The 19,372-nt window shown below is 39.8% G+C and overlaps 2 protein-coding genes across 3 annotated transcripts in view; one reads left to right on the top strand and one right to left on the bottom strand.

Annotated features, from left to right (window-relative positions):
- Positions 1-418, bottom strand: part of GABRA2 (gamma-aminobutyric acid type A receptor subunit alpha2) — a 125,501-nt gene extending 125,083 nt beyond the window's left edge. The window contains exon 1 of one of the 2 annotated variants that reach the window (XM_040484566.1): positions 127-418. The gene's annotated coding sequence lies outside the window, so the exon portion shown is untranslated. The remainder of the gene's footprint in view (positions 1-126) is intronic. The other variant, XM_040484571.1, reaches the window with a different exon arrangement.
- Positions 268-13,360, top strand: LOC121041415 (translation initiation factor IF-2-like). The gene is made up of 3 exons (XM_040492208.1): positions 268-898; positions 1,215-1,306; positions 12,826-13,360. Exons 1-2 carry the CDS (start codon positions 268-270, stop codon positions 1,232-1,234), a joined length of 651 nt encoding a protein of 216 aa, XP_040348142.1. The 3' UTR covers positions 1,235-1,306; positions 12,826-13,360.
- The last annotated feature ends 6,012 nt before the right edge of the window (positions 13,361-19,372 follow it).

Here is a 19,372-nt window from a genome sequence, read left to right as displayed (position 1 = left end):
GAGGCGAGCTGAACCGCCTCGGGTTGCAGGGAGCATCGGAGAGTGGGGTGGGGGAGACGGGGCAGGCACGCGAGGCAAAGGCAGGCGCCAAGGGGTCCCTGCTGGAGCCAACGTGCGCGACCTTACCTGAGACAGCAGGCAGAATTGGGTGTTTTCCTCCCTTTGCCCTGATCTGAGGAGACGGGAAACTTGAGGGAGAGCGAGAGAGAGCGCGAGTGACAGAGAGAGAAGAGAGAGCGACTGCAGCAGCCGAGCGAGCGGGCAGCGATGGGCTGGTGGAAGCCGGAGCGAGCGCGGAGAGCGACGGCCGCGGCGCGGGGAGTAGATGGAGGCGAAGGCGTCCGTAGTGGCGGTGATGGGCGGAGGAGGAGGAAGAGGAGGAGGGGAAGCGTTGGCAGGAGCGGGCGGGGGGGGGGGGGGGGGCGCGAGCCCAGGCGCGGGGCGCGCCGGCAGTGGCGGGCACGAGCCCCACGCCTGGAGGAGGAGGAGCCAGGCCCGGGAGGAGGGCTAGCGAGGTTCCCGGGAACGCAGGGACCCCCCCCCACACACACACACACCCCCGCCCCAGTCCAAGGTAACCGCCCCGTCGCCCGCCGGGCACCTGCAGCGGCACAGCCCGGGGCGGCGGCGAGCTCCCCGGTGCGCCCCGAGCGCTGCTGCCCGCGCCCACGCCGCGCCGGAGGAACGGAGCCCACGCTCCACCCGGGACTGCTCCCGGCGGCAGCCCGCTGGGGCTCCCCCCGAGGCCCCGGGGTTCCTGGGGGGGGAGCTGCCGGTGGGTGTTGGTGCAGAGTCGGGAATGCAATGTGTCTGCGCGGCCCTAGATCCCCGGGGCCTCGCCCTGCCGCCCGCCCCCCAACATCCCCTGGCTCTGGAGCGACGTGGCTGCTGAGGAGAGGTAAAGAGATACCACTCCCGCTGGAGGGCGAGGGGACTCTAATCAGCCTGTACTTAGTCATCAGCGCATCCACGCAGGAGCAAGTTCAACGCATGTTGCGTGGAATCAGACAGCAGGAAGTTTCTTTGATTTCCTGAGCCGTCTTGATACACCACTCATTCCTTCACACTCCTGCAGTCAGGACCAGTTTCCCTACAAAGCCCTGAGGGCTGGAGACCTCCCTCCAGCCGGTCGGGAAAGTCCGTCTGCAGATTATGCACCTGGGGAAACCTCCCGCTCACTCTCAACCATTCTTTTCCCCAACGTCTATTCACAGGCGTCCTCCCTTCGTGGTGATCAAATTCAATCCACAGCTCTAAAAAAGTTTACATTCTGCAACCCCGCACCACCACCACCCCAAGCAAAAAGGTACCTGTTGTGCTTCTACTACGTCTGCAATTCTTTGGGGGGGGGGGGGGGGTAAGGGGGCGGGAAGGAGATGTAGTGTAGTGGGGTTTGAGTTTTTCCCCCTGTAGGGCTTTTTGGTGGTGGAGGGACCTGTTGTAATTCCAGTCCTACAGTGCACTTTGAGCGTCGTGTTTGATCTGTCTCCTTTCTCTTCTGTGTTATCTGAGGCGATAAAATCCAAACGTGCAACTTGAACCAAAAACCAAAAAAAAAAAAAAAAAAAAAAAAAGAGAGAGAGAGAAAGACATTTTCCTTTTTGTACTGCACATAACAATGTTATGCTTGTATCTTACTAAGGCAAAACAGAGCGGGTGTTTATCTCTTCAAGAAGTTGTTATAAACGTTAGACACTTTAAAAGGGGAGAAAAGAGAAGTATGCTGATACGTTTTTCTCATATTACATTTGGAGTCAATATGTGCCAAACACTTCAATTTCGTTAGTTATGAACCAGAAATTCAGACGTTTTTCCTAGATGGTGCAGTTTTCATAACAACGGGCACTGCTAATCTACAGTCAATTTTAGCTTTGCCTTGAAGATATGTGAGGAGAGTAAAACCTTTACCTTGTAAATATTTCAAGCTGTTCTCTTTAACCTATTAATCACCACTTTCTGAATGAGCATTGAATATGCTACCGCCTAAACAAACATTTGCTCTCTTATGTAGCTGGCTCTGTGAAGAATGGAACACCACCCAGCTTTTTTCTCCATCATTAATATTCCCTTCCTGACTTGCCCGTTGCAGAATCTAATTGAAATTCACAAAGATAAAAAGCTTGCCATTTAAAACCTTGCAACTAGGGAATCTAAACATCTACTTGGTGTGAACACTTTACTTCCTGCTGTATTTTCCCATTTTCCATTTCTATAAGTCAGTCTTCATTAAGATCTCTATCACTTTGCCATTTACATTACTACTAAATTGTTTATATTTTGATAATGGAAGTTGAACAGCTCGTGGTTTCTTCCTGACCTTAATTGCTATGCTCCAACAAAACTTCTCTTTTATCAATGTCACAATTTTTATAAATATCTTCATAGATTATTTTCATATTTACCGCTGTAGTATTCCCCCCCAACCCCCGGATTCTAATGCTGAGTTACAGTATTTAGGTTTGTTTTATCTCAAAATCTGTATCTATTTGAATGATTTGTCCTAAAAAAATTAGGCTTTCCCTTTAGCGCCCTTAATAAATTTGTAATCTCATTGCCATATGACCCATTTACATGGAACTTGACAAAGTTTGTGCTATTTGGGATGATTTTCACCATTTGTTTACTTTTTTAACTGTATGTTAGAACTGGCTATAGATTTGACTATGCACTTACTTGAGACAGACTCAGTAAAAACTAGATTCCAAAATTTCATTATAAACCGTAATTTTTAGGGACGCCTAGGTGGCTCAGTCGGTTAAGCATCTGACTTCGGCCCAGGTTGTGATCTCGTGGTTCATGACTTCCAGCCCAGGCTCTGTGCTGACAGCTCAGAGCCTGGAGCCTTCTTGGGATTCTGTGTCTCCCTCTCTGTCTGCCCCTACCCCTCTGGCACTCTCTCTCTCTCTCTTTCAAAAATAAATAAATATTTTAAAAATTAAAATACAAAATAAACCATAATTTTTAGTTCTTCCCCACAAAATGTTTTGCAATTTTACTGAAGTTGGGTAGCTGTGATTTAAACTTCAAAGCACCTTAAAGGACATGAAAATCAGAAAAGCTGATTGCAGGCAGTGGACCTCTACTCTTACTGCTGTATCTTTACTGGTATTTCACTGTGTTGATAGTCCAGCTGAATATCTTCTAGGATTGTCCCACAAATATCTAATAAATCCAGTCTGATTTTTTTCTCCTCTCTGTGATGGAGCACAGTGAACTGTGATTTGAGAGCCAGCCTGGGTAGGTCGTGACTAAGCTCTTCCTACCCACTCCTTCTGGAGCATGTCTTAAGGCAACCAATCCTGTAGAAGAATTGACAACTAATTGGTTGCCAGTAAATCTAAATTTGTTCCTGCCCAGGCTAGGGCAGTGCAAAACCTCCTGTTTGAATATGTTTGAATTACCCTCCTACAGATTAGATTGGGAGGTATGGGTCACTTCTTAGATATTCCTCATCTTTAACTCCCAAATCTGAAAGAGGATTTCCACATGAGGAATAAGAATAAAAGAAAGGCAAGGAATTAGCGAGATCTTGGTTTTGTTTGATTTTTCTTTCCTGATATCTTACAATAGAGTACAGTTTGAAAATTCATTATAAAACCGTTTGTGCTCTTCAACAGACATTTTGTAGAGTTTTCCCTTTTAGGGCCCAGCTATATAGACTTTGCACTACTGTTCCAGGGAACTACCACTCTCTATGCCCTAGGCGACCTCATAAATCTTTAAGTTCCATAAGGTAATATGTGTATATTATATATAATGCACACACACATATATGTAATATACACAAATACATGCATACAGATATACAGATATTTATCTGTAGGAAGATAGGTATCTAAACTCATAAAAATAGGCATAAGCATTTTAATGAGAATAGCATTTATATAATGCATTTCTACAAAATGCATTTAGTCTCACTAACATAACTTAATCAGGGTGATTATTACATACTTTGAAAAGAAGTACCAGAATTCAGCAAAAATAGCCTCTCACTATATTTACAAATTTTATTTTATTTTTTTTAAATTTTTTTTTCAACGTTTATTTATTTTTGGGACAGAGAGAGACAGAGCATGAACGGGGGAGGGGCAGAGAGAGAGGGAGACACAGAATCGGAAACAGGCTCCAGGCTCCGAGCCATCAGCCCAGAGCCTGACGCGGGGCTCAAACTCACGGACCGCGAGATCGTGACCTGGCTGAAGTCGGACGCTTAACCGACTGCACCACCCAGGCGCCCCGACAAATTTTAAAATATAAGCATGTATTCCACAATAAATTTATTCTATTCTAAGCATGTATTCTAATAAATTTATGTACACTTTAACTACACCTTCCCATCTGTGTCATCCATTTGAATGAGAATATAAATTTGTGAAAAATTAAGAACTAAAGCATAAATTTTCCTGTTTTCACAGAATTAAATACTATCCTGTACTTTTCCCCAGAATGCTTTACTAATTTCAAAGTTTGCTTGGAGTACTAGTCTGTTCTCATATTTTGGCCACATTATCATTAAAAACAAAACAAGCAGACAAACAAACAAAAGCTAGAGCGAATACCAATTTGGTAATTCTTAGGTCAAAACTGTGGTTTGGTCAAGCCCCATTTTTTCCCTGTAAGTTGAATTTAGACGAACGGTTCTAATGTGTGCACTAGACTCCAAGCGTCTGAAAGAAGAAACAGCTGGAAAGGGGGAGTAACCAGCCTTATAAACAAATAATTCCAAAACTACTCTCTTACACCAATGCATTTAGATCACATTTCATTCGAACTAAATATATCATGTATACTAGCTTGGATATAGTATGCATATCACCTTCTTCAAACAGAGTAACTCTGTTAATAAAGTAAGTTTGCAGATCCTTACCTAAGTTGCAAATCAAATATATAATGCATTCAGGACATCCTGGTGGTTTCTGAGACTTTGAAAACTATTTACATCAAACACTTACAAAGAGTAATTTGTAAGGAAATCCTTTTACCTTCATTTTGTGAAATTATAGATAAAATTTATTCTCAAGTTATTCAACTACTTCCTAAAACAAAGATAACATTCCAGTAACGCAAAACAAAAATTTACTGTGCCTTTCATGAAGCTATGTGATTGGCAGCTTTTCCCTCTGAGGCAGGTTTTATAAAATTACAGTAATGAATAATAAAAATAAACTTAAAATATCTTCACTTGTATAATAAATAGATCCCATTCCAAATATTTTGCGCATATTTACTTATTTAATCTTAACAAGTAAGGATTAGGTTTTTATTATTCCCATTTCACTGATGAAAAATTGAGGCACAGAAAGCTTAATCTGGCTGAAAGTCTCCTCCTGGTAGAGTCCAGTAATACGGCTCCATAGTCTCCATGCTTAACTACCATACCATTGAAGCTTTGGGCAAGATATTTAACTGTTAACATGGTGGTGTTATGAAGGCAGTGTAAGTCTGTGAATAATAGCCAAATATTCATTCAATAATTCTTGCTGAGTATCTGCAATTTACCAGACACTCTATTCTGTACCACTCTGGATATAATAATGATTAAGGCATGGTCTCTACCCTCAGGGAGCTTACAGCAAATTGAAAAGCATGAAGTAACATAAGACCAAGGCTTCTACATATACTCTAAAAACTCACACTATCTTCACTAAGGAGTAACATGCAGCTTAAGAAAAAGAATGCGAGAAAAAGAAGCTTTACATTTAATTAATGATTTACAAATTTAGTTGTTCCCATATAATAATTAATAAATGGATGATTACTAAGAACATAAGTAAGCATTTTCTAGGACACTTAAGAACTCCCAGGACTGGGAAAGTTCATGTCCAGAATGAAAACAATTCCCGTTTTATATGTTTATATGGATGTTTTCTTTTCTTTTCTTTCTTTTTTTTTTTTTTAGTTTTTTAATCTTTATTTTTGAGAGAGAGAGAGACAGAGTGTGAGAGAGGGAAGAACAGAGAGAGAGGGAGACACAGAACTCAAAGTAGGCTCCAGGCTCAGAGCTGTCAGCATAGAACTGGTCTCAAAGTGACAAACCACAAGTTCATGACCTGAGCCAAAGTCAGAAGCTCAACTGACTGACCCAACCGGGGGCCCCTGTATGATATGGATATTTTCTGAATAATACCTCATCAACCAAAATTATGCAGAAGAAGCTAATAACAAAAACAACAAAATCAGAGGATAGAAGGAATCCAGGACCCTATTTGAGCCCATTTACATACATTTCAAGTGGGCTAAGATTGGTCCCAAATGAAGGATTATTTCAATATCATTATTTTTAGCATCAAAAGTATTCCATCTTGAGAGGAAGAGAGAGTATATGAATTGCAAAGAAATAAATTAAAAATATAATCAGGCTATGAGTATTAAGTGGTCAGTTAAAAAGACATGAAAGAGAAAATAGAAACCAATTACTTCTAAGAAAAAGTGAATAATGCCATGGCAAATTAATTATGGATATCAAGTGATTTTAAATAATAATATGGAGATCATTTCTCCTTGCTACAAACCTCTTTGTATTTGCCAAAGGGACGTGCTCATAGATGCACAATAAATAATTGCTGATTTCTTTGTAAAGTTAAGCACTTTAGAATACAAATTGGGAGTCTTGGTACCAGAGGCATGACCTTGGGTAGCTTCGGCTATAATATCTACTGAAAAGTCTCAAAGCTCTCTATCTCTAAAAACTCACTATGCATCACCAATAGACATTTTTTTTTTTCTCAAAAAGAATCTCCACTGGTGTTCTCTATCTTAGCACCATCCTGCCACCAAAATCCTGAAAACTGAGAGTCATTCTAGACTCTTTTGTAACAGACACACACACACACACACACACACACACACACACACACACACAGCCACCACCACCACCACCACTCATTTGCTGCTGCTGAGAAAATGCCTCCTATCTATCCATTGTCTCTGATCCATTCCCTTTATTACCAATTCCATAGCCTTAGCCCCTTCCTTGCTTGAACTACTGCATTACAAGTAAGCAGTAGCTTGCTAACTAGTTTCTCTCCTCCAATCTCTGCTTTCTCTAATTGGCTTTCTATAGGGCCAACATGAGTCTTCCTAAACCAATTTGATAGTGTCATTTGATCATCTAAAATCCTTTCTTGATAAAAGTATAAGGTGTGAGCTCCTTTGCATATCACCAGTGTACTGTTTATATCTCCAGCCTCAACTCTGCTCTTTCTGCACACATCTTGTCAGACATGTGCACGTGTGTATACACATACACCCTCCATAATCATCATTATTTTTTTCTTTCTTTCTTTCTTTATTTATTTATTTATTTATTTTTATTTATATATGAAATTTATTGTCAAATTGGTTTCCATACAACACCCAGTGCTCATCCCCAAAGGTGCCCTCCTCAATACCCATCACCCACCCTCTCCTCCCTCCCACCCCCCATCAACCCTCAGTTTGCTCTCAGTTCTCAACAGTCTCTTATGCTTTGGCTCTCTCCCACTCTAACCTCTTTTTTTTTTTTTTTTCTTCCTTCCCCTCCCCCATGGGTTCCTGTTGAGTTTCTCAGGATCCACATAAGAGTGAAACCATATGGTATCTGTCTTTCTCTGTATGGCTTATTTCACTTAGCATCACACTCTCCAGTTCCATCCACGTTGCTACAAAAGGCCATATTTCATTTTTTCTCATTGCCACGTAGTATTCCATTGTGTATATAAACCACAATTTCTTTATCCATTCATCAGTTGATGGACATTTAGGCTCTTTCCATCATTTGGCTATTGTTGAGAGTGCTGCTATGAACATTGGGGTACAAGTGCCCCTATGCATCAGTACTCCTGTATCCCTTGGATAAATTCCTAGCAGTGCTATTGCTGGGTCATAGGGTAGGTCTATTTTTAATTTTCTGAGGAACCTCCACACTGCTTTCCAGAGCGGCTGCACCAATTTGCATTCCCACCAACAGTGCAAGAGGGTTCCCGTTTCTCCACATCCTCTCCAGCATCTAGAGTCTCCTGATTTGTTCATTTTGGCCACTCTGACTGGCGTGAGGTGATATCTGAGTGTGGTTTTGATTTGTATTTCCCTGATAAGGAGCGACGCTGAACATCTTTTCATGTGCCTGTTGGCCATCCGGATGTCTTCTTTAGAGAAGTGTCTATTCATGTTTTCTGCCCATTTCTTCACTGGGTTATTTGCTTTTCGGGTGTGGAGTTTGGTGAGCTCTTTATAGATTTTGGATACTAGCCCTTTGTCCGATATGTCATTTGCAAATATCTTTTCCCATTCCGTTGGTTGCCTTTTCGTTTTGTTGGTTGTTTCCTTTGCTGTGCAGAAGCTTTTTATCTTCATAAGGTCCCAGTAATTCACTCTTGCTTTTAATTCCCTTGCCTTTGGGGATGTGTCGAGTAAGAGATTGCTACGGCTGAGGTCAGAGAGGTCTTTTCCTGCTTTCTCCTCTAGGGTTTGGATGGTTTCCTGTCTCACATTCAGGTCCTTGATCCATTTTGAGTTTATTTTTGTGAATGGTGTGAGAAAGTGGTCTAGTTTCAACCTTCTGCATGTTGCTGTCCAGTTCTCCCAGCACCATTTGTTAAAGAGACTGTCTTTTTTTCCATTGGATGTTCTTTCCTGCTTTGTCAAAGATGAGTTGGCCATACGTTTGTGGGTCTAGTTCTGGGGTTTCTATTCTATTCCATTGGTCTATGTGTCTGTTTTTGTGCCAATACCATGCTGTCTTGATGATGACAGCTTTGTAGTAGAGGCGAAAGTCTGGGATTGTGATGCCTCCTGCTTTGGTCTTCTTCTTCAAAATTACTTTGGCTATTCGGGGCCTTTTGTAGTTCCATATGAATTTTAGGATTGCTTGTTCTAGTTTCGAGAAGAATGCTGGTGCAATTTTGATTGGGATTGCATTGAATGTGTAGATAGCTTTGGGTAGTATTGACATTTTGACAATATTTATTCTTCCAATCCATGAGCAGGGAATGTCTTTCCATTTCTTTAAATCTTCTTCAATTTCCTTCATAAGCTTTCTATAGTTTTCAGCATACAGATCTTGTACATCTTTGGTTAGATTATTTTTTTTCTTTTTTAAAAAAAAATTTTTAATGTTTATTATTTTTGAGAGAGAAAGACAGAGTGCAAGCAGGGGAGGGACAGAGAGAGAGAGGGAGACACGGAATCCCAAGCAGGCTCCAGGCTCTGAGCTGTTAGCACAGAGCCCGATGTGGGACTCGAACTCACAAACTGCGAGATCGTGACCTGAGCTGAAGCCAGGCACTCGACGGAGCCCCCCAGGCACCCCAGCATTAATTTTTCAATATCACTCTGTCCTCTTTGCTCCCTGCAAAGGAAAATGTCTATGTTTCTCTCAACAACTAAATATTTCATGCCTCTATGCTCTTGGTTCCCATTCCCCCTTTCAACTGGAATATGCCACCGTCTGCATGGTGACACTTCAGGCCTCAGCCCTACAAACTACTTCTTACCCTTCCAGATAAAATTGCCCACCCCAGCCTTTGTACTCCTGCTGGACTTTGTACAGGCATTTAACATGAAACCTAAAGACCACGCCATTGAACTTATTTACTAACTTTTCTATCTTACCCTATTAGCCTGTAAGCCCTTTTAAAGCAATGAACTCATCTCAATTATCTTTACCTACCAAGTGTCTAGCACAGAACTGGGCATATATCATCTCTCAAGAGATTCTTGAGGAATCAACGAATGAGTGAACAACCGAATGAATAAATAAGTGCCTACGTGAGCATCGGTGCCTTCATATGGACATGAGAACCATGGTACTTTCGTCCAAGGAAATGAGATGCAGTACAAAAAGCAGCTATCGTTAAGAATTCTGATTCTGGTGCGAGGTTCACATCCTAGTTCACATCCTAGATCTACTACTTACTCACCATGCAACCTTGGATTAATTCCTTCACTTTGCTACGCCTTAGTTTTCTTACCTGTAGAATAAGAGTAATTGTGAGTCCACCTCACATGATCTTTGTGAATACTCTGCAAGTTAATATTTGTGCACAGGACAGCATCTGGATCATAGACAATACTACACAATGTTTGCTGATGTTACTGAAGTATTTGAAAGCTGTTAGTTCACTGCCTCGACGTGTAGTAGATGAGATGAGATGCTATTAAATTTATTGAATCTTCTGACTCATCTTTTTCCATCTGTTCCCATCCGCTCTTTCCCAGTGACATTCACATGCCCACCTTTGCAGAGCAGTCAGTCAAAACCCTCATCTCCCCACATTCTCTTATGGTGTCTTTTATTTTCTCATGAATGCATTATTTCCCTCATTCTCTCTCTCTCTTTTTTTTCCCTGCGCTTTTTTCCTCATCCTCTTTTTAGTATACCATGCCCTCCTTTTCATTCCAGCTTGGCCTGCATGTCCCTCTTTTATTAGTTCTCTATCGTTCCCTTTTCCTCTCCGTTTCTCAGTAAGATTTATGCACAGCATACGTCTGCATTTGCGTGTACACTTGTCTTTTGGCATATGGAAGAAGGTGTGTTAGAAGAATAGATATGGATAAGGAAGTGTCTCTTTAGGCATAGAAATGTGAATGCCGGCCCTGCCAAGGCATGGGCATCCCTGTCTGTGTTTTGGTGTGTAGGTCTCTGTGTAAGTCATGTATCAAATCTGCTCAAGTGTATTTTATTGATTCGCTGTATGAATTGAATAGAAAAGTCAGGTGACTTTCTCTTTTGAATTGGCTCCTGGTTTGCCTGCAACAAAGAAATTGCTATATGTTGAATCTTCAGTTTAAAAGAGATCCATATCTGTAATATGCAGAGAGCCATAGTCAGTAATCAACATAGAAGCTTCCTGCTATCGTCCTAGTCATACCCTCGATTAAAATATGGTTACAAGCTGCTCTTCCTTTTTGTGTATGTGTAACTTCTCGGTATCTGTATCCTTATGCTACTCATTTGGAAGCAATAAATAAAGGAACTCGACACTACGAGTTAGGAGATAACAAATTAATACTTAAAATGATTTCCTTTGGAAGAGAGATATTTTCAAAGAGACTTACGACAGACATTAGTGCCACCCAGCAAACAGTGCCATCTTGCAGCCTAGGTGTATGAACAGATTGAATTACTTCACTCTCCTTGAAATTACAGGTGGCAATGAAACTTGCTTCTCTGATCAATGAAAAGCAAGAGACATGGGGCATCTCTAGATGGAGGCTGAATGAGCCAGTGTCAGATTCACCGTGCTGCCTCCTGCCCTACTGTCTGCTTGTGGCCAGTGAGAACTCTATATGTCGGTCACTCAGTGGGACCTTGAGTGAGGACAACAAAGATCAGAGGCCTAGCTGACCTTCATTGGATTATAGTGTGAACTACAAATAAACATTTGTTTTAAGTCTCTAAAATTTGGGGTGATATATAATCACAAAATAACTTGGTCTGACTTTTGAAAGATGAAAAGGAAATTTCGTTGTGTGTCTTTTTACTTCTTCTTTTTGAATTGTCCATTTATTTATTTTGCGAGAGAGAGAGAGAGCAAGCAGGGGAAGAACAGAGAGAGAGAGAGAGAGAGAATCCCAAGCAGACTTCATGCTGTCAGTGCAGAGCCTGATGTGGGGCTTGATCCCACAAACCATGAGCTCATGACCTGATTCTAAACCATGAGTTGGATGCTTAACCAACTGAGCAACTTAGGTGCCCCTATGTATTTTTTTTAAAATACCAACTATGGAATGATGGAGTGGCACATAAAATATTTTCAGGCAGAGGAGACCTTCTTAAAGATCTTGAAATCACAGCATATAAATGGTCACTTGCTTAAGTCTGAACCAATTGATCTTCAGTAATATCTGTGATTTGTTTCCATCTCTTAATGGTCCTTTGCTGTCTTTCTGTGTCTAAGCACTCAGAGGGATTGAGACAAAGTCTGAGGTTATTTTTGACAAATAGTTCAAAATAGTTCATTATCCCCATGGTGGCCAGACATTGAAAGTGGTGGCAGTGGGACTTTGGGGGGAGAGGGGTGGTGGCAGGAGAAAGGGGTGGTAGTATTCATTAAATTCCAACAGGAACTCACATTGCCAAACATCCAACAGGTCCTATAAATGGAATGAAAAATTATAAAAAGTGAAGGGGTGAAAAAAGATATCTAACTGGCCCAGCAAGTGCTAGATGTTCAAGTTGAAGAGAGATGGGTAAGAACACTGGTTCTGAATAGAAATTCATGTTAGGAATATATTTCCCTATCTCTATTTCATAACGAAAAACAAAAGAAATTGACTCTGACCTAAATATAGAGTGCGCAAATTTCAAAGCCATTTTCAGAGATTTTTTCAACAAGGTAGGAAAGGCTAGTTAGTCATGGATTTTAATACGAATTATGCTATTGTCATTACACAACTCACTGGACCAAAAATTTCTAGGTTCAAACTGCTTTTAGATAGTCCATCAACATCATTCAAATACAAACCACTATAACAATTTAACATTCACATTGTGAGAAGAAAACTATATAAGTTTTTAATAAGCTCTTGAGGGACTAGAGATGAGACTATGATTTGTCTCTCTTTTTTTTTCTATCCCTTACCACGCTTCTCATATTGTAGGGGTTCAGTAAGTGTTAATAGAAGAATAAATGAATGGATAAATAATTGAATAAATTAATACATTACCGCAAGTATGTGTCAAAGAGTTCATAAATGTTCACTGTAGCTCCTGCTCTCCCCTTATTCATGTTGATGTTCCAGGCTGGCCTCCATGCAGTGGTCTGAGTGATCTTTCCAAAATACAGACCTGTTCATATCACTGCAAAACTTAAAATCCTTCTGGTATTTCCTATTTCTTGTAAGGTCAAGATGAAGATCCTTATCATGGCCTTTGTCCTGGATGCCTTGACTCCTGCCTGGCCTTGAACCGTTGTTTTCTTTGCTCCATAAACACCAGCCTTTCAGTTCCTGGAATGTACTTGGCTTCCTACTGTCATTTCTTCTTCTGCCATAAGGCATTGTAGCGCAAGTTCTCCCTGCTGGAAAGCTCCTGGCCCATCTACACACCTGTTCATCCTTTATATAAAAAATTAGGAAGCACTTACTCAAGAAGTCTCCCTGACATATCCTCTACCCACCAGTCTCCATTAGATTCTTTTATTATATGTACTTTCTGTTGGGGATTTGTCTCTGTCTTTCATGTCTCTGTTTATCATTGTGTGTGATTATTAACATCTGTTAACCAACTATGCTATATGTTACAGGAGTTCAGAGACCATGCTTATTTTTACTTAACATTGTATCCCCTGCAATTAGTGCACTGCCTGACTTAGAGTAAGCACTCAATAAATAGCTGTTGTGAAAAAAAAAATGAAGGAATAAATGAATGTACAGCACACATAGGTTTAAATGTGTAATGTTACTTTTAAAACATTTCAGGGGTGCCTGGGTGGCTCAGTCGGTTAAGCGTCCGACTTCGGCTCAGGTCATGATCTCACAGTTCAGTAGTTCGAGCCCTGCATGAGGCTCTGTGCTGACAGCTCAGAGCCTGGAGCCTGCTTCGAATTCTGTGTCTCCCTTTCTCTCTGCTCCTCCCCCGCTCATTCTCTCTCTCTCTCTCTCTCTCTCTCTCTCTCTCTCTCTCTCTCCTTCAAAAATAAATAAAAACAGGGGCGCCTGGGTGGCGCAGTCGGTTAAGCGTCCAACTTCAGCCAGGTCACGATCTCGCGGTCCATGAGTTCGAGCCCCGCGTCGGGCTCTGGGCTGATGGCTCAGAGCCTGGAGCCTGTTTCCGATTCTGTGTCTCCCTCTCTCTCTGCCCCTCCCCTGTTCATGCTCTGTCTCTCTCTGTCCCAAAAATAAATAAACGTTGAAAAAAAAAATTTAAAAAATAAATAAATAAATAAATAAATAAATAAATAAATAAATAAAAACATTTAAAAATTTTTCATATCCCTGAAAATAAATACTGCAATTCAGTCACTTGGATTGTTGCCACATTCATAGAGTCTATGGAGAATTAATGGCTGAAGACATGTCATGAGAAATGAGAAGAAAGTACATGTTATTGATAGCAAGGTGCTGGAAAGTAGTTTGATCAAGGTAGACCAGCAAAAGAAAATGATAAGAAAGTTAACAATGTATTGGTTCACAACACGGAAGGCTGTTTCTGCTTATCCAGTGGTGTGTTTGGTAATTATAGAGGTCAATGGATTCTCGACTTCAAAGGATAAGACCATATACATGTATTTTCCAGTGTTCAAGAATAGAGAATTCCAATAAACCTTGCCTTAGTATTCTCTGCCTAGAATGGGATGATGCATTCTTATTTAGCTGGGATATAGGACTAATTAGCTGCCCTATAGCTGAACCATGTGGATGCAAAATCAACAATTATTCTATAAGATCTTTGTCATGAAGGAGTTGCAGTGGATGAACTATAAGATGCCTTTTATCACTTATATATTCTTATTTTATAAAAATTCTCCTTATCTGCTAAGAGACTAATTTTCTTAAGAATTTTATTACAAATGATAATTATCCTTTCGAATCACTTATTGCTATATCTTAAGGTCTTCAGTCAAATGAACTGTTCATCTGTTCTTTATCCCTATAAATCCAAGTGTATGTTCAGAGAAATGTTTTCTACTTAAATATATAACTAAAGGAATATTTATATGTCTGTATATGCACACATTTATAGCATGATAAGTACTATAGTAATTACCATAGTACTAGTTAGTTAAGACAGGAGCCAGTAAATAGCTGTTGCACAAATATGTTCTGCCACCTGCTTTTGTGTATGAAAGTTTACTGGGTCATAGCCAAGCGCATTTATTTATGTATTATCTAATAGCTCCTTTGTGCCATAATGGCAGAACCCAGTAGTTGCAATAGAATCCATGTGCCCACAAAGCCTAAAACATTTCTATCTGATCCTTTAAGACAAAAAATTTTCCAGCCTCTGAACTAAGTGAACTAAGTGAAAGAGTTGTACATTGAACTGCATAACAAGATGGTTCTTTTATACCTTCCTTTGACAATTACTATTTAAAAGGCTTCTTTCTAGCTAGCTCCTATGGAAATATTGTTCAATCAGTATCAAAAAAATGATTTGGATAATTAAGTAGTTATCTTTTTGTTTTTCAAAAGAAGAATTGAAAAATATTTTTGTGTACAATTTATAAAATGTAAAGCACTATGGTAGGCCTTATTTTAAATTAAAAACAGAAAAAAAACCAGTCACCACCTCTTCAACAAACAGTTTGATGAAAGAATGTGTGATTTGTACCAAAAACTAAAATAAAAGGTCTGTATACATCCTCCATATTGGTGCATGCCCTTCCCCTCTGTGTCCATACCACCCTCTGCTCAAATCATCACACTACATTGGCAAAATATGTTCACCCATCTCCCCAAGTGGAATGATTTATTTCTGTGTCCCCTTCTGTATAGCATAGTAATGAGTTCTCAATAAAAATTTGTTGAAAAAATGGATAAAAGGGTATATGGATGGATGACTAGGTCAAATGAACATTGATATTCTGTATGATTATACCAGCCATCAGTCATATCCTGAAACAAGTTGGCCTGAAGAGGTGGAAAAATATGTTTTGTACAGATAAACATCTTCCTACCTGATAATTCTATAAATACTTGTGTTGATGTCAGCTGTGCATTGTTACCTGAACTCAATGTAGGAATTTCCTGGTGTTTTAGCACAGTTTTTCTTTTGTCACAGAATTGTCCTAAAACATTTCTACTATTTAACTTACCAAATGCAGTCAACAGAACAACAACCATCATTCACATGGACTGAAGTTTTACCAAAGTACCTGAAAGCAGAGATAAAACTAAGTTGAATTAAACAAGAGCAGATTGAATTCTTTATTCAGGTATCATTTCCTGCCAATTGTCAAACAATTGATTCTTTTCAAAATCAAATTCTAGTATGCTGGTCTTTCTACAGATGAATATGAACTCTGGAGCTTTGACTTTTCTACCATTATCTGGTGGAAGTTATAGATATCTAAATAAAACATGGAGGCAGCAATAGAGAGAGAGATTTCCTTCAAATATACAGTAGGAACATTGAATGACTACATGAAAATATTAGTGTAATGACCTAACTATTCTTAACGTAGACAAAGTTAAGAATAGACAGAACTTTGGGGGGAAAGCAAGGAGGTTTTATTTTGTTCCTGTAAAATTTTTGTAGGTCATTTAACTGCTCCCAAGGATGGATCCCACCCTAGGCTCAGAAAATAACTAGAGCAAAATAATGTAGAATATCCTGGAACTAGAATTTGATGACCAGACCTCAAGTCAACCTACTTGGGGTTCCATTCTGATCTGTCCTTATAGTTGTAGTAAGTAATAGAGTTCTTCGGTTGAGATTAATTCCCAACTAATACGTGGTTCTGGTAAGCAGGATCCCACTTTATTACTTCACACCTGACTCTGGCTTTGGATCCTTCTTTAATATCCCCTCTCTTTAAAGAATCAGTTACCATTTTGTTCTTTTTTGTCCTCTGGGAGCTCAAATCACAGTCTTGAACTGTGTGTCTCCCTAGCTCTGTTCCTATTTTTTTTTTTTTTTGTCGTTGTTTATTCTGTTCCTTTGCCTTTTCTTAGGGTTTTATGTAACAGTGAAAAAGGGTCTGGCCCATAAAATAGCACAATCCTAGAAAAGACTGACAAAGCCTAATGGATAAAGAAAAACACTGACTTTAGAGAATCATAGACTTAAGTGTTGCAAGAAACCTATACCTATTCTACTAACCTCTTCTACCTAGGAGTATGTCTGATCTATAAAGCTGAATAACCTCAAATTCCATTGACTTTATTTATTAAGTCATGGAGGACATTACTGAAGAATCCTCTCACCAGCTAGTTTGTTCGCTTTATTTTCTGGGTGTGATTAACTTTAAATATTTCAGTATAAGTAGTATGACATATGTGTATGGACAAATTAAATTTAACTAACACTCTAGAGAGAGTTAATTAGCCAAAGAAATGTCTCACTATCAATCAACCCCTTTGGGTTAATTAATTTACATGAGACCTATAGGAAATAACCTTTTGTTGGTGATAGTAATGGGATTTGGTATATATGAAAAGTAAAGAGGAGTTTAAGATCCTTGCATGAATAAAGTATGAGAAAACTGAGCTCAATAACAATCAACACCCAGAGTGCAACACTCCATCTGTAGGATGTTTTACCCAGAGACGTTTTGCCACTGGTTCCAGTTACAAAGCCTGCATATCCTGCCATTAGAACCTCTTGTGCCTTACTCAAAGTGAGTGTTTTTCATGGACGATGCTCATCTGTGAAACTGAGGGGGCAAAAGAACAAACCTTTCTTAATTAAGCTTAAAAAGTTCTGTGATTATGTCTGCTTGTTAATGAATGTCTTTTATAGGGCAGGCAGATTTTGGCCTAAGATTTGTTTTCACTGTGACTAACATCTGCCAGAGAGGTTGCAGGGTGGGGATTGCCTCTAACCAGAGGTGGTTACTGATGTTTACCTAGAAAACCTGACATTCACTGAAGGACTGAATTGGTTTTGGCACACTTGAGTAATTTGGAACTGTTCAAAGGAACTGTAGAGTTTGAAAATGAGAAAACAAGGAGTGAGCAGCTGGTGTTTAAGAAAATGTTGCCAGGGCTTTATAGTTGGCATAGGGCTAAAGGTAGCAATAGTGACACAAGTTGGCTGGAGTGGGTACAGAAAGGGAAGGCTTACTCACATCTGAGCCTAGGCTCTTAAATTTGGACAGGGCTTCCCTGGGGAAAGAAACTTACAACATAAGTAGGAGAGTTTGGGGCAGAAAAGGTGTTTTATTTCTAGAACACTTGCAGATAATATGGAAAGCAACTCTTGAACATGGTGGTTGGTACATAAGTCAGAGCCAAAGATATTTTAAGTCTTAGTATCTTTCCCCAAAGAAGCCTCACCATGGCACATGCTAGCATGAGTAGGATTGAAATCGAAAGATAACAGATTTATAGCCACAAATCAGAGCTCAAGAAAACGATGAAAAGTTAGTAAGTCTAAGCTGCTGGCCAAGAAACCATTTGATACTATTAGTATTAGATTCTCTACTTGGGGGAGGGCATGATTAATGAGTTAGTAACCAGAATTGGGAAGGTTAGAAACAGGAACAGAAATTGCAGGAACAGAAAACTACACAGAGTCTTAAACCATCTGACCTTGAGAAGGTCTACATTGTCCCCATGTGCAGATTGACATTTATATCAGAGTCTGTTTGGAGAAGATTAATGTTCAGGTCACTCTTTCCCTTCACTTTCCATCATCTTTTTATCAAAAAAGCAGCAAATAAAATTAGGAATGTTTCGGTTTTTTTCTATTTGGCCAAAACTCTGGCTGCCAGGGAAGGAAAGATATACTATGATTTTATTTTCTTCAATTCCTTTTCACAAGAATTCTAGCATACTTCATATGGTAGATGTAAGGTTTATACACAATCCTTTTTCAAATTAAAATAAATTGTCTGTAGTCACTTTTTTAGGAATTTGGTCGAAAATTTATTTTTTCACTCATTTATCAATCATCAAAATAAAAAAATAATGTAAATTGACACACAGTTCATAAAGTACATGGGCTTCGTATAAGCTGAGGAACCTGATTGTGTAGCACAAGACATTTCAGTTTAATGCCATCAGTTATCTTTATAAAGAACTCTTCTAATTGAGTTTACTTACCCTCTCAATCAGCTTCATCCAGCAGCAATGTAGTGTTAAAAGGAAGAAATGGAGACAGAGAAATGGAGCTCTTTAGCCATTTTACTATGGAGGCAAATGCCCCGTTTTTACTAAAACAATACTATTTCACACTTACTGAGCATCAACACTGTGCATGACACTATATCAAGAACTTTATATATAGCATCTCACCAGTTTCTTGTAATAGCCCTCTCAGATGTTAGCTCTGCCTTAAAGATTAGGAGAATAAGGTTCAACCTGGTTAAGCTATTCATTCACGGTGATAGAGCCACTCAGATACATATTATAACTTCATAAGCCCCAGGCTGTTTTACCTTTGTGGACCCCTTCCTCTGTAAATAAATGATAGATAGATAGATAGATAGATAGATAGATAGATAGATAGATATAAAATAAAAGCAATATTTTGTTAATTGCCTAAGTATAAAGACTTATTATCCAGGCTAGGTCTGATTTTATTTCTGTTTTTAAGAAAAACTAAAATCAGGGTGCCTGGGTGACTCAGTCTGTTAAGCATTCCACTTTGGCTCAGGTCATGATCTCACAATTTGTGGGTTTGAGCCTTGCATCCGGCTCTGTGCTGACAGCTCAAAGCCTGGAGCCTGCTTCGGATTCTGTGTCTCCCTCTCTCTCTCTGCCCCTCCCCTGCTTGTGCTCTGCCTCT

The sequence above is a fragment of the Herpailurus yagouaroundi genome, unplaced genomic scaffold (genome assembly GCF_014898765.1).
Source record: "Herpailurus yagouaroundi ecotype Mexico unplaced genomic scaffold, PumYag 28, whole genome shotgun sequence".
NCBI lineage: Eukaryota > Metazoa > Chordata > Mammalia > Carnivora > Felidae > Herpailurus > Herpailurus yagouaroundi.
Note: the sequence above shows the minus strand (reverse complement) of the source record. Positions and strands in the feature narration are given on the sequence as shown.